We start from the raw sequence: 27056 nt of genomic DNA on the forward strand, positions 1-27056 counted from the left end.
CACACTTATTAAAAGGTGTAATCAATTTCATACACTTTAAATGTAATTCAGTATATTCATTTAAAATGCACTGAAAAGGAGCCTCCAGCTCATTTAACACCTGATTTACTTAACAAAAGGTACATCTCAATAGGTGGTCCAGGTATGTCATTACGTGGCTCAAGTTCTCTATTGCTCCTCAAGCAAGGGGGAGAGACCGATGACATCACAGATTCCTATCAGACCAACTCCTTGAAGTTTGCAGTTGTCTAAAAAAACACTGTTTTGCTCAAAACATATGTTTTTACGCTTTAGTGTGTGTACTTTACTGTATTTATACTTGGGATATTGCTATTCAACAGGAAAAGTTCAAACATCGCTGGTGGACATATTTAACTTGAATGTCGACAAAATATATTTAAGTATACTTTCAACAAAGTATGTATGTGAATTTTATTTGCGCATATTACCCAGCATCCTTTTGTGCAGCTGAAGTTTTTATTTATAATATGTTGTTCCTCATATTTAGCTTTTGCAAATGTTGATGTTCATTTTCCAACTGAATAATGTTATACTTTTAATTACACGTTACACATATATTTTTTTTAATGTTTAATTTATCACCTTAATGTGAACAACTAATGTGCAAAATGACACTGGTGCACAGTTATAAAAAATGTTACTTGTAAAGAATGAAACCCACTGAGAATATCCCTGCCGATAGACTGCCGATAAATGCATACCGTTCCTTCTCTTGCTAGAACAAAAGCGGAACCTGGTAGCGACAAACCTACCGATTCTACTTGTAAAATACCAATGCTCGTCAGCGGCCAAAAACGTAACTTTGAGCCAATCAGAGAGCACGAACCCCCACGTGGGGAGACAAAAAAAAGAACCAAAAAAGAGTGCATTTTCTCTGTACGGACGAGCTAATCACACTTGATATGCAATGTAGGCTATGGGATGGTAGCTAGCTAAGTGCACAGACACAATGCACACAACACTCAATACTTCCTCCAAGCTAGCTAACCACTAGTATTGACATTATAATTAAATCACAATAGATTAGCTGGTTTCCATGAAACAGCTGCCTGTGTTAGCTGCCGAGTTAGTGCAGTGTCCTTAGCTAGCTATGTTGTGCTAGCTAGCGAATATGCTAACGTTAGTTAGCTAGCTAAACATTTGGATATGGGCTGGCACTGGCAGTCAGGGACTATGGAGAGTGAATTAAAATGTTTCTTCGTCACCTTGCTAAGTAAGCTTATAAGAAATCCCGCTATGCCCTCCGACGAACCATCAAACAGGCTAAGAGTCAATACAGGACTAAGATTGAATCGTACTAAACCGGCTCTGACGCTCGTCGGATGTGGCAGGGCTTGAAAACTATTACAGACTTCAAAAGGGAAGCATAGCCGCAAACTGCACAGTGACACAAGCCTATCAGACGAGCTAAATCACTTCTATGCTTGCTTCGAGGCAAGCAACACTGAAGCATGCATGAGAGCATCAGCTGTTCCGGATGACTATGCGACCACGCTCTCCGTAGCCGATGTGAGTAAGACTTTTAAGCAGGTCAACATTCACAAGGTTGCAGGGCCAGACGGATTACCAGGACGTGTACTCCGAGCATGTGCTGACCAACTGGCAAGTGTCTTCACTGACATTTTCAACATGTCCCTGACTGAGTCTGTAATACCAACATGTTTCAAGCAGACCACCATAGTCCCCGTGCCCAAGGACACTAAGATAACCTGCCTAAATGACTACCGACCCGTAGCACTCACGTCTGTAGCCATGAAGTGCTTTGAAAGGCTGGTCATGGCTCACATCAACACCATTATCTCAGAAACCCTAGACCCACACCAATTTGCATACTGCCCAAACAGATCCAAAGATGATGCAATCTCTATTAAACTCCACACTGCCCTTTCCCACCTGGACAAGAGGAACACCTACGTGAGAATGCTATTCATTGACTACAGCTCAGCGTTCAACACCATAGTGCCCTCAAAGCTCATTACTAAGCTAAGGATCCTGGGACTAAACACCTCCCTCTGCAACTGGATCCTGGACTTCCTGACGGGCCGCCCCCAGGTGGTAAGGGTAGGTAACAACACATCTGCCATGCAGATCCTCAACACGGGGGCCCCTCAGGGGTGCGTGCTCAGTCCCCTCCTGTACTCCCTGTTCACCCATGACTGCATGGCCAGGCACGGCTTCAACACCATCATTAAGTTTGCAGACGACACAACAGTGGTAGGCCTGATCACCGACAACGATGAGACAGCCTATAGGGAGGAGGTCAGAGACCTGGCCATGTGGTGCCAGGATAACAACCTCTCCCTCAACGTGATCAAAACAAAGGAGATGATTGTGGACTACAGGAAAAAAAAGAGGACTGAGCACGCCCCCATTCTCATCGACGGGGCTGTAGTGGAACAGGTTGAGAGCTTCAAGTTCCTTGGTGTCCACATCACCAACGAACTATCATGGTCCAAACACACAAAGACAGTTGTGAAGAGGGCACGACAAAACCTATTCCCCCTCAGGAGACTGAAAAGATTTGGCATGGGTCCTCAGATCCTCAAAAAGTTCTACAGCTGCACCAACAGAGCATCCTGACTGGTTGCATCACCGCCTGGTATGGCAACTGCTCGGCCTCCGACCGCAAGGCACTACAGAGGGTAGTGTCTACGGCCCAGTACATCCCTGGGGCCAAGCTTCCTGCCATCCAGGACCTCTATACAAGGCGGTGTCAGAGGAAGGCCCTACAAATTGTCAAAGACTCAAGCCACCCTAATCATAGACTGTTCTCTCTGCTACCACACGGCAAGCGGTACCGGAGCGCCAAGTCTAGGTCCAAAAGGCTTCTCAAAAGCTTCTACCCCCAAGCCATAAGACTCCTGAACAGCTAATCATGGCTACCCTGACTATTTGCACTGCCCCCCCAACCCACCCCTCTTTTACACTGCTGCTACTCTGTTTACTATTTATGCATAGTCACTTTTACTCTACCCACATGTACATATGACCTCAATTACCTCGACTAGCCGGTGCCCCCTACTTGGCTACCTAACAAACTTTTCACGTTTTACTTTTAATAAACGTTTAATCAATCTCTGTGTTCAACAAATTTACCAACTTTTTAGTTTTGTCCTCACTCATCTTTTTTCGTTAAACTTTTTCACCCCGGACGTTTATCCCGAGACAGAAGAGTCAGAAGAGTCTTTTTCCTGTGCGTTTTAGCTGCCAACTTTACGTTATTTTCCTTTTTTCCATCGCAACTTTTTTCCCTTATTCAACTTTTTCACTCCGGACGCTTTATCTGGACATGGTTCATCAACATCTTCAACAGCCGAAGCTAAGTAGTAACATTAACATGATGTCTTCTAATTGCAGTCGCTGTACTCATAATATACAGGAGAATTCTCGCCTTACGGCGAGAATAGCTGTGCTACAAGCCCAGCTTCAGACGCAATCGTTAGGCAAGGGTAATATCAGTGTAGGAAAGGAAGAAACAGCGTCTGTGCCACCAGTAAGTACAGACAGTAATGTTAGTATAAATCCCCCGCACAGTCCCCGCAGCCGGACAACTTTCTCATGGCTTCTGGAGGGAAATACTGTTGGAATGCTCAACCGGTGTCGCTCATTCAGCCGACAGAAACCTTCAACCGGTTTTCCCCATTATGTAGCGAGTCGGAGTCTGAGTCTGAGTCTTCTCTAGTCTCTACTCCTCCCGTTACGGGGTCTGAGACTCCGAAGGCTCCCACCATTAGCTCTGACAAATTGAAAACCCTAGTCATTGGCGACTCCATTACCCGCAGTATTAGACTTAAACGAATCACCCAGCGATCATACACTGTTTACCAGGGGCAGGGCTACCGACGTTAAGGCTAATCTAAAGATGGTGCTGGCTAAAGCTAAAACTGGCGAGTGTAGAGAGTATAGAGATATTGTTATCCACGTCGGCACCAACGATGTTAGGATGAAACAGTCAGAGATCACCAAGTGCAACATAGCTTCAGCGTGTAAATCAGCTAGAAAGATGTGTCGGCATCGAGTAATTGTCTCTGGCCCCCTCCCAGTTAGGGGAAGTGACGAGCTCTACAGCAGAGTCTCAGCACTCAATCGCTGGTTGAAAACTGTTTTCTGCCCCTCCCAAAAGATAACATTTGTGGATAATTGGCCCTCTTTCTGGGACTCACCCACAAACAGGATCAAGCCTGACCTGCTGAGGAGTGACGGACTCCATCCTAACTGGAGGGGTGCTCTCCTCTTATCTACCAACATAGATAGGGCTCTAACTCCTCTAGCCCCACAGTGAAATAGGGTGCAGGCCAGGCAGCAGGCTGTTAGCCAACCTGCCAGCTTAGTGGAGTCTGCCAATAGCATAGTCAGTGTAGTCAGCTCAGCCATACCCATTGAGACTGTGTCTGTGCCTCGACCTAGGTTGGGCAAAACTAAACATGGTGGTGTTCACCCCTAGCAATCTTATTAGGATAAAGACCTCCTCCATTCCTGCCATTATTGAAAGAGATCGTGATACCTCACATCTCAAAATAGGGTTACTTAATGTTAGATCCCTCACTTCAAAGGCAGTCATAGTCAATGAACTAATCACTGATCATAATCTTGATGTGATTGGCCTGACTGAAACATGGCTTAAGCCTGATGAATTTGCTGTGTTAAATGAGGCCTCACCTCCTGGTTACACTAGTGACCATATTCCCGTGCATCCCGCAAAGGCGGAGGTGTTGCTAACATTTACGATAGCAAATTTCAATTTACAAAAAAAAATGACGTTTTCATCTTTCGAGCTTCTAGTCATGAAATCTATGCAGCCTACTCAATCACTTTTTATAGCTACTGTTTACAGGCCTCCTGGGCCATATACAGCGTTCCTCTCTGAGTTTCCTGAATTCCTATCAGACCTTGTAGTCATAGCAGATCATATTCTAATTTTTGGTGATTTTAATATTCACATGGAGAAGTCCACAGACCCACTCCAAAAGTCTTTCGGAGCCATTATCGACTCAGTGGGTTTTGTCCAACATGTCTCTGGACCTACTCACTGCCACAGTCATACTCTGGACCTAGTTTTGTCCCATGGAATAAATGTTGTAGATCTTAATGTTTTTCCACAAAATCCTGGACTATCGGACCACCATTTTATTACGTTTGCAATCGCAACAAATAATCTGCTCAGACCCCAACCAAGGAGCATCAAAAGTCGTGCTATAAATTCTCAGACAACACAAAAATTCATTGATGCCCTTCCAGACTCCTTCTGCCTACCCAAGGACGTCAGAGGACAAAAATCAGTTAACCACTTAACTGAGGAACTCAATTTAACCTTGCGCAATACCCTAGATGCAGTTGCACCCCTAAAAACGAAAAACATTTGTCATAAGAAACTAGCTCCCTGGTATACAGAAAATACCCGAGCTTTGAAGCAAGCTTCCAGGAAATTGGAACGGAAATGGCGCCACACCAAACTGGAAGTCTTCCGACTAGCTTGGAAAGACAGTACCGTGCAGTACCGAAGAGCCCTCACTGCTGCTCGATCATCCTACTTTTCCAAATTAATCGAGGAAAATAAGAACAATCCAAAATTTCTTTTTGATACTGTTGCAAAGCTAACTAAAAAGCAGCATTCCCCAAGAGAGGATGGTTTTCACTTCAGCAGTGATAAATTCATGAACTTCTTTGAGGAAAGATCATGACCATTAGAAAGCAAATTACGGACTCCTCTTTGAATCTGCGTATTCCTCCAGGGCTTAGCTGTCCTGGATCTGCACAGACTCTGCGAGGGCCTGGGATCGGGAGAGACACTTAAGTGTTTTAGTACTATATCTCTTGACACAATGATGAAAATAATCATGGCCTCTAAACCTTCAAGCTGCATACTGGATCCTATTCCTACTAAACTGCTGAAGGAGCTGCTTCCTGTGCTTGGCCCTCCTATGTTGAACATAATAAACAGCTCTCTATCCACCGGATGTGTACCAAACTCACTAAAAGTGGCAGTGATAAAGCCTCTCTTGAAAAAGCCAAACCTTGACCCGGAAAATATAAAAAACTATCGGCCTATATCGAATCTTCCATTCCTCTCAAAAATTTTAGAAAAAGCTGTTGCGCAGCAACTCACTGCCTTTCTGAAGACAAACAATGTATACGAAATGCTTCAGTCTGGTTTTAGACCCCATCATAGCACTGAGACTGCACTTGTGAAGGTGGTAAATGACCTTTTAATGGCGTCAGACCGAGGCTCTGCATCTGTCCTCGTGCTACTAGACCTTAGTGCTGCCTTTGACACCATCGATCACCACATTCTTTTGGAGAGACTGGAAACCCAAATTGGTCTACACGGACAAGTTCTGGCCTGGTTTAGATCCTACCTGTCGGAAAGATATCAGTTTGTCTCTGTGAATGGTCTGTCCTCCGACAAATCAACTGTACATTTCGGTGTTCCTCAAGGTTCCGTTTTAGGACCACTATTGTTTTCACTATATATTTTACCTCTTGGGGATGTTATTCGAAAACATAATGTTAACTTTCACTGCTATGCGGATGACACACAGCTGTACATTTCAATGAAGCATGGTGAAGCCCCAAAATTGCCCTCGCTAGAAGCCTGTGTTTCAGACATAAGGAAGTGGATGGCTGAAAACTTTTTACTTTTAAACTCGGACAAAACAGAGATGCTTGTACTAGGTCCCAAGAAACAAAGAGATCTTCTGTTAAATCTGACAATTCATCTTGATGGTTGTAAAGTCGTCTCAAATAAAACTGTGAAGGACCTAGGCGTTACTCTTGACCCTGATCTCTCTTTGGCGAACATATCAAGACTGTTTCAAGGACAGCTTTTTTCCATCTACGTAACATTGCAAAAATCAGAAATTTTCTGTCCAAAAATGATGCAGAAAAAATTAATCCATGCATTTGTTACTTCTAGATTAGACTACTGCAATGCTCTATTTTCCGGCTACCCGGATAAAGCACTAAATAAACTTCAGTTAGTGCTAAATACGGCTGCATAGAATCCTGACTAGAACCAAGAAATTTGATCATATTACTCCAGTGCTAGCTTCCCCTACACTGGCTTCCTGTTAAGGCAAGGGCTGATTTCAAGGTTTTACTGTTAACCTATAAAGCGTTACATGGGCTTGCTCCTACCTATCTTTCCGAGTTGGTCCTGCCGTACATACCAATACGTACGCTACGGTCACAAGACGCAGGCCTCCTAATTGTCCCTAGAATTTCTAAGCAAACAGCGGGAGGCAGGGCTTTCTCCTATAGATCTCCATTTTTATGGAACAGTCTGCCTACCCATGTGAGAGACGCAGACTCGGTCTCAACCTTTAAGTCTTTACTGAAGACTTATCTCTTCAGTAGGTCATATGATTGAGTGTAGTCTGGCCCAGGAGTGTGAAGGTGAACGGAAAGGCTGGAGCAACGAACAGCCCTTGCTGTCTCTGCCGGGCCGGTTCCCCTCTCCACTGGGGTTCTCTGCCTCTAACCCTGTTGCAGGGGCTGAGTCACTGGCTTGCTGGTGCTCTTTCATGCCGTCCCTGGGAGGGGTGCGTCACTTGAGTGGGTTGAGTTACTGACGTGATCTTCCTGTCTGGGTTGGCGCCCCCCCTTGGTTTGTGCTGTGGTGGAGACCTCTGTGGGCTATACTCGGCCTTGTCTCAGGATTGTAAGTTGGTGGTTGGGGATATCCCTCTAGTGGTGCGGGGGCTGTGCTTTGGCGGAGTGGGTGGGGTTATATCCTTCCTGTTTGGCCCTGTCCGGGGGTTTCTTCGGATGGGGCCACAGTGTCTCCGGACCGCTCCTGTCTCAGCCTCCAGTATTTATGCTGCAGTAGTTTATGTGTCGGGGGCTGGGGTTAGTTGGTTATACCTGGAGTACTTCTCCTGTCTTATCCAGTGTCCTGTGTGAATTTAAGTATGCTCTCTCTAATTCTCTCGTTCTCTCTTTCTCTCTGAGAACCTGAGCCCCTAGGACCATACGTCAGGACTACCGGGCATGATGACACCTTGCTGTCCCCAGTCCGCCTGGCCTTGCTGCTATTCCAGTTTCAACTGTTCTGCCTGCGGCTACGAAACCCCTACCTGTCCCAGACCTGCTGTTTTCAACTCTAAATGATCGGCTATGAAAAGCCAACTGAGAGACCTGAGCCCTAGGACCATACGCCGGGACTACCGGCCGTGGTGACTCCTTGCTGTCCCCAGTCCGCCTGGCCTTGCTGCTATTCCAGTTTAAACTGTTCTGCCTGCGGTTATGGAACCCCTACCTGTCCCAGACCTGCTGTTTTAAACTCTAATGATCGGCTATGAAAAAGCCAACTGAGATTTATTCCTGATTATTATTTGACCATGCTTGTCACTTATGAACATTTTTGAACATCTTGGCATGGTTCTGTTATAATCTCCACCCGGCACAGCCAGAAGAGGACTGGCCACCCCTCATAGCCTGGTTCCTCTCTAGGTTTCTTCCTAGGTTTTGCCTTTCTAGGGAGTTTTTCCTAGCCACCGTGCTTCTACACCTGCATTACTAGCTGTTTGGGGTTTTAGGCTGGGTTTCTGTACAGCACTTCGAGATATTAGCTGATGTAAGAAGGGCTATATAAAATAAAATTGATTGATTGATTGATTGACTCTGTACCGGTACCCCCCTGTATATAGCCTCCCTACTGTTATTTTATTTTACTGCTGCTCTTTAGCAATTTTCTTTTTCTTTTTCTTTAATTAACACTTTTTTCTTTTACATTTTTTCTTTAAAAAACTGCATTGTTGGTTAAGCAATACGCACAGATATGCATTGCCAAACAACGCTACTGCCACCTTCTGGTTTGGAGAATTATAACAAGGCTGAGTGGCTGACGACTTCAAGGTCATTGCTGTGTGACAACCCTGTTCAGAGGTGCTAAGTACTGTCGGCAGGCAAGCATTTGACAATCATACCGTTATACAGTATCTCACAAAAGTGAGTACACCCCTCACATTTTTGTAAATATTTGAGTATATCTTTTCATGTGACAACACTGAAGAAATGCCACTTTGCTACAATGTAAAGTAGTGAGGTACAGCTTGTATAACAGTGTAAATTTGCTGTCCCCTCAAAATAACTCAACACACAGCCATTAATGTCTAAACCGCTGGCAACAAAAGTGAGTACACCCCTAAGTGAAACTGTCCAAATTGGGCCCAATTAGCCATTTTCCCTCCCCGGTGTCATGTGACTCATTAGTGTTACAAGGTCTCAGGTGTGAATGGGGAGTAGGTGTGTTACATTTGGTGTCATCCCCTCACACTCCCTCATACTGGTCACTGGAAGTTCAACATGGCAACTCATGGCAAAGAACTCTGAGGATCTGAAAAAAAGAATTGTTGCTCTACATAAAGATGGCCTGGGCTATGAGAAGATTGCCAAGACTCTGAAACTGAGCTGCAGCACGGTGGCCAAGACCATACAGCGGTTTAACAGGACAAGTTCCACTCAGAACAGGCCTCGCCATGGTCGACCAAAGAAGTTGAGTGCACGTGCTCAGCGTCATATCCAGAGGTTGTCTTTGGGAAATAGACGTACGAGTGCTGCCAGCATTGCTGCAGAGGTTGAAGGGGTGGGGGTCAGCCTGTCAGTGCTCAGACCATACGCCGCACACTGCATCAAATTGGTCTGCATGGCTGTCGTCCCAGAAGGAAGCCTCTTCTAAAGATGATGCACAAGAAAGCCCGCAAACAGTTTGCTGAAGACAAGCAGACTAAGGACATGGATTACGTGAACCATGTCCTGTGGTCTGATGAGACCAAGATAAACTTATTTGGTTCAGATGGTGTCAAGCGTGTGTGGCGGCAACCAGGTGAGGAGTACAAAGACAAGTGTGTCTTACCTACAGTCAAGCATGGTGGTGGGAGTGTCATGGTCTGGGGCTGCATGAGTGCTGCCGGCACTGGGGAGCTACAATTCATTGAGGGAACCATGAATGCCAACATGTACTGTGACATACTGAAGCAGAGCATGATCCCCTCCCTTCGGAGACTGGGCCGCAGGGCAGTATTCCAACATGATAACGACCCCAAACACACCTCCAAGACGACCACTGCCTTGCTAAAGAAGCTGAGGGTAAAGGTGATGGACTGGCCAAGCATGTCTCAAGACCTAAACCCTATTGAATATCTGTGGGGCATCCTCAAACGGAAGGTGGAGGAGTGCAAGGTCTCTAACATCCACCAGCTCCGTGATGTCGTCATGGAGGAGTGGAAGAGGACTCCAGTGGCAACCTGTGAAGCTCTGGTGAACTCCATGCCCAAGAGGGTTAAGGCAGTGCTGGAAAATGATGGTGGCCACACAAAATATTGACACTTTGGGCCCAATTTGGACATTTTCACTTAGGGGTGTACTCACTTTTGTTGCCAGCGGTTTAGACATTAATGGCTGTGTTGAGTTATTTTGAGGGGACAGCAAATTTACACTGTTATACAGGCTGTACACTCACTACTTTACATTGTAACAAAGTGTCATTTCTTCAGAAAAGATATACTCAAATATTTACAAAAATGTGAGGGGTGTACTCACTTTTGTGAGATACTGTATGAGGGAAAAAGGTATTTGATCCCCTGCTGATTTTGTAAATTTTCCCACTGACAAAGAAATGATCAGTCTATAATTTTAATGGTAGGTTTATTTGAACAGTGAGAGACAGAATAACAACAAAAAGATCCAGAAAACGCATGTCAAAAATGTTATAAATTGATTTGCATTTTAATGAGGGAAATAAGCATTTGACCCCCTCTCAATCAGAAAGATTTCTGGCTCCCAGGTGTCTTTTATACAGGTAACGAGCTGAGATTAGGAGCACACTCATAAAGGGAGTGCTCCTAATCTCAGCTTGTTACCTGTATAAAAGACACCTGTCCACAGAAGCAATCAATCAATCAGATTCCAAACTCTCCACCATGGCCAAGACCAAAGAGCTCTCCAAGGATGTCAGGGACAAGATTGTAGACCTACACAAGGCTGGAATGGGCTACAAGACCATCGCCAAGCAGCTTGGTGAGAAGGTGACAACAGTTGGTGCGATTATTCGCAAATGGAGGAAACACAAAATAACTGTCAATCTCCCTCGGCCTGGGGCTCCATGCAAGATCTCACCTCGTGGAGTTGCAATGATCATGAGAACGGTGAGGAATCAGCCCAGAACTACAAGGGAGGATCTTGTCAATGATCAAGGCAGCTGGGACCATAGTCACCAAGAAAACAATTGGTAACACACTACGCCGTGAAGGACTGAAATCCTGCAGCGCCCACAAAGTCCCCCTGCTCAAGAAAGCACATATACATGCCCGTCTGAAGTTTGCCAATGAACATCTGAATGATTCAGAGGAGAACTGGGTGAAAGTGTTGTGGTCAGATGAGACCAAAATCGAGCTCTTTGGCATCAACTCAACTCGCCGTGTTTGGAGGAAGAGGAATGCTGCCTATGACCCCAAGAACACCAACCCCACCGTCAAACATGGAGGTGGAAACATTATGCTTTGGGGGTGTTTTTCTGCTAAGGGGACAGGACAACTTCACCGCATCAAAGGGACGATGGACAGCGCCATGTACCGTCAAATCTTGGGTGAGAACCTCCTTCCCTCAGCCAGGGCATTGAAAATGGGTCGTGGATGGGTATTCCAGCATGACAATGACCCAAAACACACGGCCAAGGCAACAAAGGAGTGGCTCAAGAAGAAGCACATTAATGTCCTGGAGTGGCCTAGCCAGTCTCCAGACCTTAATCCCATAGAAAATCTGTGGAGGGAGCTGAAGGTTCGAGTTGCCAAACATCAGCCTCAAAACCTTAATGACTTGGAGAAGATCTGCAAAGAGGAGTGGGACAAAATCCCTCCTGAGATGTGTGCAAACCTGGTGGCCAACTTCAAGAAACATCTGACCTCTGTGATTGCCAACAAGGGTTTTGCCACCAAGTACTAAGTCATGTTTTGCAGAGGGGTCAAATACGTATTTCCCTCATTAAAATGCAAATCAATTTATAAAATTTTTGACATGCGTTTTTCTGGATTTTGTTGTTGTTATTCTATCTCTCACTGTTCAAATTAACCTATCATTAAAATTATAGACTGCTCATTTCTTTGTCAGTGGGCAAATGTACAAAATCAGCAGGGGATCAAATACTTTTTTCCCTCACTGTATATACACATATCATACCGTTATACACTACTGTTCAAAAGTTTGGGGGTCACTTAGAAATGTCCTTGTTTTCCATGAAAACATACATGAAATTAGTTTGAATAGGAAATATAGCAAAATGCATAGGAAATGTAGTCACTGACAAGGTTAATGATTTTTTATATAAATAATAGTGTCCTTCAAACTTTGCTTTCGTCAAAGAATCCTCCATTTGCAGCAGTTACAGCCTTGCAGACCTTTGGCATTCTAGTCAATTTGTTGAGGTAATCTGAAGAGATTTCACCCCATGCTTCCTGAAGCACCTCCCACAAGTTGGATTGGCTTGATGGGCACTTCTTACGTACCATACGGTCAAGCTGCTCCCACAACAGCTCAATAGGGTTGAGATCCGGTGACTGTGCTGGCCACTCCATTATAGACAGAATACCAGCTGACTGCTTTATCCCTGAATAGTTATTGCATAGTTTGGAGCTGTGCTTTGGGTCATTGTCCTGTTGTATGAGGAAATTGACTCAAATCAAGAGCCGTCCACAGGGTATGGCATGGCGTTGCAAAATGGAGTGATAGCCTTCCTTCTTCAAGATCCCTTTTACCCTGTACAAATCTCCCACTTTACCACCACCAAAGCACCCCCAGACCATCACATTGCCTCCACCATGCTTGGCAGATGGCATCAAGCACTCCTCCAGCATCTTTTAATTTGGTCTGCGTCTCACAAATGTTCTTCTTTGTGATCCGAACACCTCAAACTTCGATTTGTCTGTCCATAACACTTTTTTCCAATCTTCCTCTGTCCAGTGTCTGTGTTCTTTTGCCCATCTTAATATTTTATTTTTATTGGCCAGTCTGAGATATGGCTTTTTCTTTGCAACTCTGCCTACAAGGTCAGCATCCCGGAGTCGCCTCTTCACTGTTGACGTTGAGACTGGTGTTTTGCGGGTACCATTTAATGAAGCTGCCAGTTGAGGACCTGTGAGGCGTCTGTTTCTCAAACTAGATACTCTAATGTATTTGTCATCTTGCTCAGTTGTGTACCAGGGCCTCCCACTCCTCTTTCTATTCTGGTTAGAGCCAGTTTGTGCTGTTCTGTGAAGAGAGTAGTACACAGCGTTGTACGGGATCTTCAGTTTCTTGGCAATTTCTCGCATGGAATAGCCTTCATTTCTCAGAACAAGAATAGACTGACGAGTTTCAGAAGAAGTTCTTTGTTTCTGGCCATTTTGATCCTGTAATCGAACCCACAATTGCTGATGCTCCAGATACTCAACTAGTCTCAAGAAGGCCAGTTTTATTGCTTCTTTAATCAGCACAACAGTTTTCAGCTGTGCTAACATAATTGCAAATTATTATGTGCCAGAGCATGTGAGCGGAGTGGAGCGGGAGCGAGCGGGGAGCGCGAGCGGACGGATTTTGGACAGAGCGCAGAGCGGCATTTTTAAAAGGACAGAGCGTCGCCCTATGTCCCGCTCCAATTTCGCTCTGCTCACACCACGAGTCTGAAGCATGCTCAAGCCTGACCCAGAATCCATCTGTGTCTTGCACAGTCATCAACAGTAGACTATTTTCAGTCAAAACTCGGCTCAATAATGGAGTTCACCAAGTACTTCAAAAAGGAAAATGAGAAGTCATACAGGTGTACTATTAATATAAAACTAACAAACAATGATAATGTGGTTCAAGAAAAAGAATGTGGTGACATCGTTTCAGTCAGTAAAGATTCATTTTGGAATCTAAAAAGACACATCTCTCGAAAACACGAAAGTGTGCTACGTGAACACGCTGGGAAGAAAGCAAAAGGTTAGCAAGTTGAATAGGGTAACTTGTAACAAAAGTGTAAAGTAAATATAGCCTAATATTCAAACAAATTTGTTTTGTCATTCAAAGTAGGCCTAATATATGGTTTGTTTAATTTAATTTGTGTCGTCCATGAATTTGTATTTTATAGAGCAAGAGGAGCAGCAGCAGCAACAAGAGAAAAGGGTTGAGGAATTCAAAAGTTTCTTCACTGCACGCAAAGGCCCAACCATAACAAGGGAGAGAAAAAGAGAGCTGGATGTAGCATTTTTTAAAATGATTTACATGGACTATGAACCGCTGAGTAAAGGAGAACGCGATGGGATGCAACACTTCGCCAGCGCAGCTCAACCAGGCTACACCCCCCCATGCTACAACACCGTACGGGACACACTCATGCCACATGCCCTGGAAGAGATGGAAGCCAAACTGCAAGACCTACTGCAAAATGGTGATGGGCTCGTTCTGTCTGCGGACATTTGGACCAGTAGAAGAGGGCACAGCTTCCTTGGCATCGTGGCCAGTTTCATTGATGGGACGTTCCGGGGGCACACGGTTTTGTTGGGCTGTGAGCACATACAGGGGCACCATACCGCAGATCGTATTTACCAAAAGTATGAAAGTGTACTGAAATATTGGAACGTGCAACGACGTGTGATTCGGGTCGTCACTGACAGTGCCAGCAACATGATCAAGGCATTTAACCTCCTCCCTGGCACTGAAGAGGAGGCGGAGGGTGAAGTGACCGCGGATGCCAGCAGCAGTGCAGAACATGAAGAGGAGGATGAGGGACCACCTGCGCCCTCGCAAGTCCATGTGGAAGTGATAACCTCTAATGTAGAAACTATGATAAATCAGTACTTTACTGTGTCAAATTTACATCTGAGATGCCCCATTCACATGCTTCAGCTGGCGATCAAAGACGCCATTAACGAGCACGACAACATTAATAGGCTGTTAGTGAAAGTCGGGCACCTGGTGAAAAGTGTACGCAAGAGCACCCTGAACACAGAGGAAACCGACCAATTAGGTGTCCGCCCCACAAATGCCTGCGCCACTCGATGGAGCAGCCAGCTGCGGATGATTCAGTCGTTAATCCGGTTGTTCCAAAAAGACCCGTTATGGCAAAACAAACTCAAGTCTAATGTTGCTAACATCACCCTGAATCAAGTACAGCAGCTGACGCACCTTGTCGGTGTGCTGACACCACTGGCAGACCTCACAGACAAAATGCAGAAGGAGCTGGGGAACCTGGGGATGATCCTCCCTGCTGTCACAGAAATCAAATCCCTGCTCACCGATGACACTCACGCTGCACTTTCAATGGGCATCGCTGCTTTTGCAGAAACATTGGCAAAAAACGTGTCAATTCGCTATGGAATATACTATACTGATAAACATCTCATTTTAGCATCAGTGTTAGATCCCCGTTTCAAGACAGAATGGATAATCCGAGATGAGTCTGTATGCAACAAACTCGGGGAGATCCGCGACCTCCTCATAAAAGAAGTTGAGGAAATGAATGCTCCCAGCGGGACACACGAGACAGACACCCCACCCGCCGCTGACCTGAATCCCGAGCCTGAACCAAAAAGAGCTCGCCTGTTCGGGTCATACTTCAGCGAGCAGCTACGCATAACCGGAGACGCCAAAGGTGAAGTCGAAAATTACCTCTCATCCCCGAGACAGAACCCAGACGCAGATGTTATTCGATTTTGGAAAGAAAACTCCACGTCTTTTCCCCGCCTGGCTAAAGTAGCTCGCATTGTGTTCAGCATCCCAAGCGGGTCTGCGAGCGCAGAGAGGGTTTTCTCCGCTGCTGGCCAGCTGTCAAGAAACCACCGCATGAGTCTGAAGCCTCAGACATTGGCCAAACTTGTGTTCTTGAAGGTGAACTCAAAAGAACTGTAGATAAGGAAAGCAATTCATTTTTTTAAATTTTATTTTAAAGTTTGACAATGGATATAAGACTATTTTAATTTTAATCCACGTGCAAGCTGCGTAAAAAGTTCAGTTATCAGAATTTTGGCCTAATAGTTAATTTACTTTTAAAACTTTGATGTATAGCCTGTATATTTTTATTTATATAATTAGGCCCATTGATTCGTTTAATTTTACAGGACTTTTTGTGTATATTCCTTCTTACATAGGCTAGGCCTAATTTGTAATTTGAAATAAAACATTTCTATTTGGAAAATGTTGTCGTTGCTCTTTAGTTCTTTGGGAGGTAAGGCTGTGGTTTAAGCTAAAAGTGAAATACATGCAGATTTTTTTCCTTTTTGGAGCGAGCGAGAGGGCGATTTGAGTGGAGCGCGATGCAAACTTCGTTGAGCGCTGAGCGATAATGAGCGGACTGGCCTGATGTGGCTTTGAGCGGGGAGCGGAGGGGTGAACAGCTCCGTGAGCGAGGAGCTGAGATTCTCACCGCTCCACTCCGCTCATATGCTCTGTTATGTGCTAATGTGCAATTAGCCTTTTAAAATGATAAACTTGGATTAGCAAACACAACGTGCCATTGGAACACAGGACTCATGGTTGCTGATAATGGGCCTCTGTACGCCTATGTAGATATTCCATTAAAAATCAGCCGTTTCCAGCTACAATAGCCATTTACAACTTTAACAATGTCTACACTGTATTTCTGATCAATTTGATGTTATTTTAATGGACCCAAAAATGGCGTTTCTTTCGAAAACAAGGACATTTCTAAGTGACCCCAAACTTTGGAATGGGAGTGTATATACATACACATATCATATCATATCGTTGTGTCTGAACTTTGGGAGAAAGAGAAAGAGAGATGGATAGAGAGAGAGATGGATAGAGAGAGAGATGGATAGAGAGATGGATAGAGAGAGAGATGAGAGAGATGGATAGAGAGAGTGATAGAGAGAGAGAGATGGATAGAGAGAGAGAGATGGATAGAGAGAGAGAGATGGATTGAGAGAAAGAGAGAGATGGAGAGAGAGAGACAGAGAGAGAGAGAGAAAGACAGACATAGAGACAGAGACAGAGACAGAGACAGAGACAGAGACAGAGACAGAGACAGAGAGAGAGAGAGAGAGAGAGAGAGAGAGAGAGAGAGAGAGAGAGAGAGAGAGAGAGAGAGAGAGAGAGAGAAAGTCATTACCTGTAGAATGCGCTGGATGATAGCAGGCAGGGGGATGAAACTACTCATACTGTTCAGTACCTTCATGGTGAGCTCCTTCAATGCTGGGGACAGAAACACACACACTTTAATATAGAGGTCTGTGTCTGTTTGTGTCTGTGTGTGTGTGTGTGTGTGTGTGTGCATTCACCCTCTGATGTATGGCGTGCGTCCGGTCCCTTGAGCAGCTTCTGTGGTGACATCATAGCTTCTAGCAGAGGAAACCACAGCACCTGATAGAGAGGAGAGCTTATTATACCCACACACAAACAGACAGACAGACAGACCGACACAGACAGACACACACACACACACACACACACACACAGGCACACACACCCCTCTCTGTTCTTGGTTGAGACTCTGGGAGCTCCTGTGACAGAGAGCGATGATGTCACCCAAGGACTCCTCCACTCTCTGCAGAGGACTCTCTTCCTCCCTCTCTCTCTCACCCTCCTCTTCACTCCTTTTCTCTGCTCCCTCTTTCTCTGAGGTGAGAGCGCTGAGTTTGTCCTTCAGCGTCTGAGAGAGAGAGAGAGAGAGAGAGAGAGAGAGAGAGAGAGAGAGAGAGAGAGAGAGAGAGAGAGAGAGAGAGAGAGAGAGAGAGGTACAAACAGAATTGCTTAAAGCCAGTCTGTAAGGGTTCCTGCAATATCAATTAATGTGATATATCCCTTGATTTCAAAGAACATGACTAATAAATACATTTTTTCTTGTTATAACCTTAGAAACTAAATGACGTATAGCTTAAAATAATGTTTTGAAGGTGTTATACCTTAAGCAGGACCTGGAAGGCTCCATGAGAATCACCTTTCTTCTCCAACAGATAGGCTGTAGCTTCATGGAGCTGGTACTGTTCTGTTATCTAGTAGAGGGAGGGAGGGAGGGAGGGAGGGAGGGAGGGAGGGAGGGAGGGAGGGAGGGAGGGGCATTGAGAGACACTCCCTGTATGTTTCGGTCTGTGGCTAAATATTTAGGACCTGCTACAGTCTATGAAATGGTATTGATTTGACTCCCCTATGAGAATTAGGGTTAAAGGTATGCAGAGTCAACAGTCTAAAGTAGAGACACACAGGTAGGTACATACACACAGACACACTGCTAGTAGAGACACACACAGAAAGGTACACACACACACACTGCTATACATACATACATAGTGTAGGGATGTTACCTGGATGGCCTCCTCTAGTCTGTAGTCCTGAGAGACCTTGAGGAAGTCAGTGAGCTGCCGGGGAGTAAAGCGGCACAGCAAGCCCATGTGGAGCTCATGCAGGTCGGGGCTCACTCTTAGGAGAGCCTGGGGATGAGGGCCTTCCCTGGAGGTAGCACTATATAATAACATATATTATTATGTCTCTAATAATATAATACTAATGATAATAATACGGATGTTGTGTTTATTAAACAGACCAGAGAGCACAACAACTAGTATATTGATGTCTTCCACCACCCACACCCTCAGTCAGCCCTCTATGGATTAGCCTCTTTTCTCCCATGTCTTCTTAGCCATGTCTTGTGACATCATCAGAGAACAATACAACAACAGAACTGAACACTACTTCTGCTTCCATTTAACCAGGAAATGAAACATGTCCCATTCTGCCATGCTCCAACACAGTAACCAAGGATCTTACCTCGGGTCCAAAAGACACCTCAGGAACTGGAACACTAAGTGATCATCCTAAAGAGAGAGAGAGAGAGGGAGGGAGAGAGAGAGATAGCAGGATAGAGAGAGAGAGAGCGAGAGAGAGAGAGAGAGATAGAGAGGGAGAGATAGCAGGATAGGGAGAGAGAGAGGGAGAGATAGCAGGAGAGAGAGAGAGAGAGAGATAGAGAGGGAGGGAGAGATAGCAGGATAGAGAGATAGAGAGAGGGAGAGAGATAGGGAGAGATAGCAGGAGAGAGAGAGAGAGAGAGAGAGAGAGAGAGAGAGAGAGAGAGAGAGAGAGAGAGAGAGAGAGAGAGAGAGAGAGAGAGAGAGAGAGAGAGAGAGAGAGAGAGAGAGAGAGAGAGAGAGGGACAGAGGGAGAGATAGCAGGATAGAGAGAGAGAGAGAGTTAATTTTGTATAGTTTATTTCACTTTTGCTTATTATCTATTTCACTTGCTTTGGCAATGTAAACATGTGTTTCCCATGCCAATAAAGCCCTTTGAATTGAATTGAGAGAGTAGAGAGACACAACTATGACAAAACAACCAACTCCTGCAACTCTGTCGCACACTGGGTATGTACATAGTCAATGGCAGGCTTCGAGGGGACTCTTACGGTAGGTACACCTATAGCTCATCCCTTGGCAGTATTACTGTAGATTACTTTATCACTGACCTCAACCCAGAGTCTCTCAGAGCCTTCACAGTCAGCTCACTGACACCCCTATCAGATCATAGCCTACTTGAACAGAGCAATACACAATCATGACGCCTCAAAGCCAAAGGAACTGAATAATATTAAGAAATGCTATAGATGGAAGGAAAGTAATGTGGAAACCTACCAAAAAACAATTAGGCAACAACAAATTCAATCCCTTTTAGACAACTTCCTGGACAAAACGTTTCACTGTAATAGTGAAGGTGTAAACTTGGCAGTAGAAAACCTAAACAGTATATTTGACCTCTCAGCTTCCCTGTCAAATCTAAACATTTCAAGCAGACAACCTAAGAAAATGAACAACAATGACAAAATGGTTTGATGAAGAATGCAAAAACCTAAGAAGAATCCATAGACTCTAACCACTAATGGGAAAATTGGAAAACACTAAACAAACAACACAAAGAGTTATCTATCCAAAACGGAGATGTATGGGTAAACCACTTCTCCAATCCTTTTGGCCCTATAACAAAGAACAAACAGCAAAAACATATACATGATCAAATACAAACCTTAGAATCACTATTAAAGACTACCAGAACCCACTGGATTCTCCAATTAAATTGAATGAACTACAGGACAAAATACAAACCCTACAACCCAAAAAGGCCTGTGGTGTTGATTAATTAAATTATAAAATATACAGACCACAAATTCAAATTGGCTATACTTCATCATCCTCAACTCTGGCATATTCCCCAATATTTGGAACCAAGGACTGACCACCCCAATCCCCAATCCACAAAAGCGGAGACTAATTTGACCCCAATAACTACCGTGGGATATGCGTCAACAGCAACCTTGGGAAAATCCTCTGCATCATTATTAACAGCAGACTCGTACATTTCCTTAAATGAAAACAACGTACTGAGCAAATGTCAAATTGGCTTTTTATCAAATGACCGTACGACAGACCACGTATTCACCCTGCACACCCTAATTGACAAACAAACCAAATCAAAGGCAAATTCTTCTCATGCTTTGTTGATTTCAAGAAAGCTTTTCCTCAACTTGATGGAAAGCGGAGTTGGGGGGAAAAACATGTACGACGTGTACACAACTAACAAGTGTGGTTAGGGAAGGGGTGGTGGGGTTTAAAGGTATTAAAGGAAAATATATTTAAATAAAGGATATGTATATATGTGTGTATGTATATATATATATATATATATATATATATATATATATATTTGCGAGAAAAAAATATATATGGGGGATTGGAAGTGATGCAGACAATTACATTGATGGAAGTCACACTCTATCTGCATTATTAAAGCTGATCTACCCCCTAAAAAAAATGAAATAGAAAAAAAGAAGAAACAAATGTGCGGTTAAAATTGGCAAAAGAAACACACATTTCTTTCCACAGGGCTGTGAGTGGGGTGAGGCAGGGATGCAGCTTGAGCCCCACCCTCTTCAACATATACAGTGGCAAGAAAAAGGATGTGAACCCTTTGGAATTACCTGGATTTCTGCATAAATTGGTCATAAAATTTGATCTGATCTTCATCTAAGTCACAACAATAGACAAACACAGTCTGCTTAAACTAATAACACACAAACAATTATACGTTTTCATGTCTTTATTGAACACACCGTGTAAACATTCACAGTGCAGGGTGGAAAGAGTATTTTAACCCTTGGATTTAATAACTGGTTGACCCTCATCCAAAAGTTTTCTGTAGTTGCGGACAGACCTGCACAACGGTCAGGAGCAATTTTGGACCATTCCTTCTGTTTCAGTTCAGCAATATTCTTGGGATGTCTGGTGTGAACCGCTCTTTTGAGGTCATGCCACAGCATCTCAATCGGGTTGACTGGGCCACTCCAGAAGGCGTATTTTCTTCAGTTAAAGCCATTCTGTTGTTAATTTACTTCTGTGTTTTGGGTCGTTGTCCTGTTGCATCACCCAACTTCCGTTGAGCTTCAATTGGCGGACAGATAGCTTTACATTCTCCTGCAGAATGTCTGGATAAACTTGGGAATTCATTTTTCCGTCGATGATAGCAAGCTGTCCAGGCCCTGAGGCAGGAAAGCAGCTGCAAAGCATGATGCTCCCTCCACCATACTTTACAGTTGGGATGAGGTTTTGATGTTGGTGTGCTGGGCCTTTTTTTCTCCACACATAGTGTTGTGTGTTCCTTCCAAACAACTCCACTTTAGTTTCATCTGTCCACAGAATGTTTTGGCACTAGCGCTGTGGAACATCCAGGTGTTCTTTTGCGAACTTCAGACGTGCAGCAATGTTTTTTTGGACAGCAGTGGCTTCTTCCGTGGTGTCCTCCCATGAACACCATTCTCGTTTAGTGTTTTACGTATCGTAGACTCGCCAACAGAGATGTTATGTGTTCCAGAGATTTCTGTAAGTCTTTAGCTGACACTCTAGGACTCTTCTAAACCTCATTGAGCATTCTGCGCTGTGCTCTTGCAGTCATCTTTGCAGGACGGCCACTCCTAGGGAGAGTAGCAACAGTGCTGAACTTTCTCCATTTATAGACAATTTGTCTTACCGTGGACTGATGAACATCAAGGCGTTTAGAGATACTTTTGTAACCCTTTCAAGCTTTATGCAAGTCATCAATTCTTAATCTTAGGTCTTCTGAGATCTCTTTTGTTCGAAGCATGGTTCACATCAGGCAATGCTTCTTGTGAATAGCAAACTCACATTTTGTGAGTGTTTTTAATAGGACAGGGCAGCTCTCCAATCTTGTCTCAATGATTGAACTCCAGGTTAGCTGACTCCTGACTCCAATTAGCTTTTGGAGAAGTAATTAGCTTTAGGGTACACATACTTTTTCCAACCTACACTGTGAATGTTTAAATGATGTATTCAATATAGACAAGACAAATACAATAATGTGTGTGTTATTAGTTTAAGCACACTGTGTTTGCCTATTGTTGTGACTTAGATGAAGATCAGATCAAATTTTATGACCAATTTATGCAGAAATCCAGGTAATTCCAAAGGGTTCACATCCTTTTTCTTGCCACTGTATATCAACGTCAAGTCTGCAGCACCCGGCCTCACCCTACTAAAATCAGAAGTCAAATGTCTATTGTTTGCTGATGACCTGGTGCTTCTGTCCCCAACTACAGCAGCACCTAGATCTTCTACACTGATTCTGTCAGACCTGGGCCCTGACAGTAAATCTCAGTAAGACAAATATAATGGTGTTCCAAAAAAGGTCCAGTTGACAGGACCACAAATACAAATTCCATCTCGTTGCCCTAGAAAACACAAAAAACTATACATACATCAGCGCCACAGGTAACTTCCACAAAACTGTAAACGATATGAGAGACAAGGCAAGAAGGGCCTTCCACGCCATCAAAAGGAACATAAAATGCGACATACATATTAGGATCTGGCTAAAAATACTTGAATCAGTTATAACCCATTGCCCTTTATGGTTGTGAGGTCTGGGGTCTGCTCACCAACCAATAATTCACAAAATGGGACAAACACCAAATTGAGACTCTGTATGCAGAATTCTGCAAAAATATCCTCTGTGTATAACGTAAAACACCAAATAATGCATGCAGAGCAGAATTAGGCCGATACCCACTAATAATCAAAATCCAGAAAAGAGCCATTAAATTGTACAGCCACCTAAAAGGAAGCGATTCCCAAACCTTCCATAACAAAGCCATCACCTACAGAGAGATTAACCTGGAGAAGAGTCCCCAAAGCAAGCTGGTTCACAAACACAAGCAGACCCCACAGAGCCCCAGGACAGCAACACAATTACACCCAACCCAATCATGAGAAAACAAAAAGATAATTACTTGACACATTGGAAAGAATTAACAAAAAAACAGAGCAGAATACCTGACCACTGTGACTGACCCAACATTTAGGAAAGGTTTGACTATGTACAGACTAACTGAGCATTGCTATTGAGAGAGGCCGCCGTAGGCAGACCTGGCTCTCAAGAGAAGACAGGCTATGTGCCCACTGCCCACAAAATGAGGTGGAAACTGAGCTGCACTTCCTAACCTAATGCCAAATGTATGACCATATTAGAGACACATATTTCCCTCAGATTACACAGACCCACAAAGAATTCAAAAACAAATCCAATTTTGATAAACTCCCTTATCTATTGGGTGAAATACCACAGAAGCAGGATTTGTGACCTTTTGCCACAAAAAAGGGCAACCAGTGAAGAACAAACACCATTGTAAATACAACCCATATTTATGTTTATTTATTTTCCCATTTGTACTTGTTTCCTATTTGCACATTGTTACAACACTGTATATAGACATAATATGACATTTGAAATGTCTTTATTCTTTTGGAACTTCTGAGTGTAATGTTTACTGTTAATATTTATTGTTTATTTCACTTTTGTTTACAATCTACTTCACTTGCTTTGGCAATGTTAACATACTTTTCCCATGCCAATAAAGCCCTTTGAATTGAAATTGAATTGAATTTAGAGAAATGGAGAGAGCGACAGAGAGAACAAGAGTTTATGCCTGTAAGTCGCTTTGGATAAAATGCTAAATGGCATATACAATTGTTATTCTTATTAAGTGGAAAGGTTGGCAGCCCTACATGGTCAATAATAACATATTTTAGAGCAACCCATTAGCTACACCTATGTGTGCAATTTGGAACAATCACAAAGTTGTTTATTTTCTTTCATTGTCAGATTTTCCTGGAAACACCCTTCACTCTCTACACAACAGAATCAGAGAGATGAAATGAACACACACACACACAGCAGCGTTCTCTCGGAAAGTAAACGACTCATCGCTAATCCAGGTTTTCAATTAGCACCTATCTCCCGTTCCTACGGCGATAACAGCCAGCCAATTACACGCTGCAGATAAGGCTGATTCAGACAGTGGCGGGACTCCGTGTGTGTTTGTCGAAAGAGAGAGAGAGAGAGAGAGAGAGAGAGAGAGAGAGAGAGAGAGAGAGAGAGAGAGAGAGAGAGAGAGAGAGAGAGAGAGAGAGAGAGAGAGAGAGAGAGAGAGAGAGAGAGAGAGAGAGAGAGAGAGAGAGAGAGAGACAGACAGAGAGGGGGAGAGAGACAGACAGAGAGACCCAACCAAATCATGAGAAAACAAAAAGATAATTACTTGACACATTGGAAAGAATTAACAAAAAAACAGAGTGAACTGGAATGCTATTTGGCCCTAAACAGAGAGTACACAGTGGCAGAATACCTGACCACTGTGACTGACCCACATTTAAGGAAAGCTTTGACTATGCAGTGAGAAGAGCCTTGCAATTGAGAAAGGCCACCATAGGCAGACTTGACTCTCAAGAGAAGACAGGCTATGTGCACACTGCCCACAAAATGAGGTGGAAACTGAGCTGCACTTCCTGACCTCCTGCCAAATGTATGACCATATTAGAGACACACATTTCCCTCAGATTACAGAGATCCACAAAGAATTCAAAAACAAACCCAATTTTGATAAACTCCCTTATCTACTGGGTGAAATACCACAGTGTGCAATCACAGCAGCAAGATTTGTGACCTGTTGCCACAAGAAAAGGGCAACCAGTGAAGAACAAACACCATTGTAAATACAACCCATATGTCTGTTTATTTTCCCATTTGTACTTTAACTATTTGCGCAGCATTACAACACTGTGTATATATACATAATATGACATTTGAAATGTCTTTATTCTTTTGGAACGTGTGTGAGTGTAATACTTAATGTTAATTTTTTATTGTTTATTTCACTTTAGTTTATTATCTATTTCACTTGCTTTGGCACTGTAAACATATGTTTCCCATGCCAATAAAGCCCTTTGAATTTAAATTGAATTGTGAGAGAGAGGGGCAGAGAGAGAGAGGCATATTGATAGAGATAGAGAGAGAGAGAGAGAGAGAGAGAGAGAGAGAGAGGGAGAGAGAGAGAGAGAGAGAGAGAGAGAGCGAGAGAGAGAGAGAGAGAATGATCCCCGTGTCGGCCCTCTAGTCAGCTTACATGTAGTTTGGTGATGATGGGTCGCACTTCCTCAGGGAAATGCATGGCCACCAGGTCAGCTGACTTGGCAGGGTCAAGGGTCACCAGCTCCGCAATATGCAGCAGGGCCTTGTCCCAGACACACTGTTTCTCCTCTGAGCTGTAGCCAGGCATGGACAGCAGGTTGTGGATGTAGTTAAAGATCTCCTCCTGTTGAGATGTCAATAAGCACACTGTGAACTTCATCCACTCAATGGTCAGCTTCAGAAGTACAGGGAGTTTCTCTACTGGGTTGGTTGCTGCACACTACCTTTCTCAGTGGGTCTCTGAGGTAGCAGTCCATGATCTTATCATACAGGTGCTTCTGCTCATACAGAAACTCACAGATCTGGTAGCTGAGAGAAGGAGAGAGGAGGAGGGAGAGGGAGGGATAAATAGGGACCAGCAGTTGATAGTGGTTGAATATAAAAAAGTATATTCATAGAGAGAGAGAGGAACTCAGAGTGAAAGAGAGAGAGGGAGGGAGGAACAGAGAGTGAAAGAGAGAGAGGGAGGGAGGAACAGAGAGTGAAAGAGAGAGATGGAGGAACAGAGTGAAAGAGAGAGATGGAGGAACAGAGTGAAAGAGAGAGATGGAGGAACAGAGAGTGAAAGAGAGAGATGGAGGAACAGAGAGTGAAAGAGAGAGATGGAGGAACAGAGAGTGAAAGAGAGAGATGGAGGAACAGAGCGTGAAAGAGAGAGATGGAGGAACAGAGAGTGAAAGAGAGAGATGGAGGAACAGAGAGTGAAAGAGAGAGAGAGGGGAACAGAGAGTGAAACAGAGAGATGGAGGAACAGAGAGTGAAAGAGAGAGAGAGGGGAACAGAGAGTGAAACAGAGAGAGAGGGGAACAGAGAGTGAAAGAGAGAGAGGGGAACAGAGAGTGAAAGAGAGAGAGGGAGGAACAGAGAGTGAAAGAGAGAGAGAGGGGAACAGAGAGTGAAAGAGAGAGAGAGGGGAACAGAGAGTGAAAGAGGGAGAGAGGAACAGAGAGTGAAAGAGAGAGAGAGGAACAGAGAGTGAAAGAGAGCGAGGGAGGAACAGAGAGTGAAAGAGAGAGAGAGGGGAACAGAGAGTGAAAGAGAGAGAGAGAGGGGAACAGAGAGTGAAAGAGAGAGAGAGAGGGGAACAGAGAGTGAAAGAGAGAGAGAGGGGAACAGAGAGTGAAAGAGAGAGAGAGGAACAGAGAGTGAAAGAGAGAGAGAGGAACAGAGAGTGAAAGAGAGGGAGGAACAGAGAGTGAAAGAGGGAGAGAGGAACAGAGAGTGAAAGAGAGAGAGAGGAACAGAGAGTGAAAGAGAGAGAGGGAGGAACAGAGAGTGAAAGAGAGAGAGGGAGGAGCAGAGAGTGAAAGAGAGAGAGGGAGGAACAGAGAGTGAAAGAGAGAGAGGGAGGAACAGAGAGTGAGAGAGGGAGAGAGAGAGAGAGATAATAGAGGATATACTCACAACTCCGCCTTCTCAGCCAGTCCCAGTAGTCGTCCCTCATCAAACTGGACCACTCCCCCCACCTGCAACAGCTCCAACAGCACCTGGGAACCAATCACAGCCTCTACTGGATCACATGACCTGACCAGACCAATTCACAGGCT

General features: G+C 44.2%; 1 protein-coding gene across 9 annotated transcripts in view; it reads right to left on the bottom strand.

The window, feature by feature from the left end:
- The window catches only part of vps8 (VPS8 subunit of CORVET complex), a 125258-nt gene that overhangs the window by 37342 nt on the left and 60860 nt on the right, over window positions 1-27056 (bottom strand). For all 9 annotated transcript variants that reach the window (XM_045207395.1, XM_045207398.1, XM_045207399.1 and 6 more), the window contains 9 exons: window positions 26914-26996; window positions 25734-25818; window positions 25445-25633; window positions 18757-18803; window positions 18294-18450; window positions 17895-17984; window positions 17459-17641; window positions 17271-17352; window positions 17102-17184 (listed from right to left, as the gene is read on the bottom strand). In XM_045207395.1, coding sequence (XP_045063330.1) covers window positions 17102-17184; window positions 17271-17352; window positions 17459-17641; window positions 17895-17984; window positions 18294-18450; window positions 18757-18803; window positions 25445-25633; window positions 25734-25818; window positions 26914-26996 — 999 coding nt within the window. The remainder of the gene's footprint in view (window positions 1-17101; window positions 17185-17270; window positions 17353-17458; window positions 17642-17894; window positions 17985-18293; window positions 18451-18756; window positions 18804-25444; window positions 25634-25733; window positions 25819-26913; window positions 26997-27056) is intronic.

The sequence above is a fragment of the Coregonus clupeaformis genome, chromosome 24 (assembly GCF_020615455.1).
Source record: "Coregonus clupeaformis isolate EN_2021a chromosome 24, ASM2061545v1, whole genome shotgun sequence".
Classification (NCBI taxonomy): domain Eukaryota; kingdom Metazoa; phylum Chordata; class Actinopteri; order Salmoniformes; family Salmonidae; genus Coregonus; species Coregonus clupeaformis.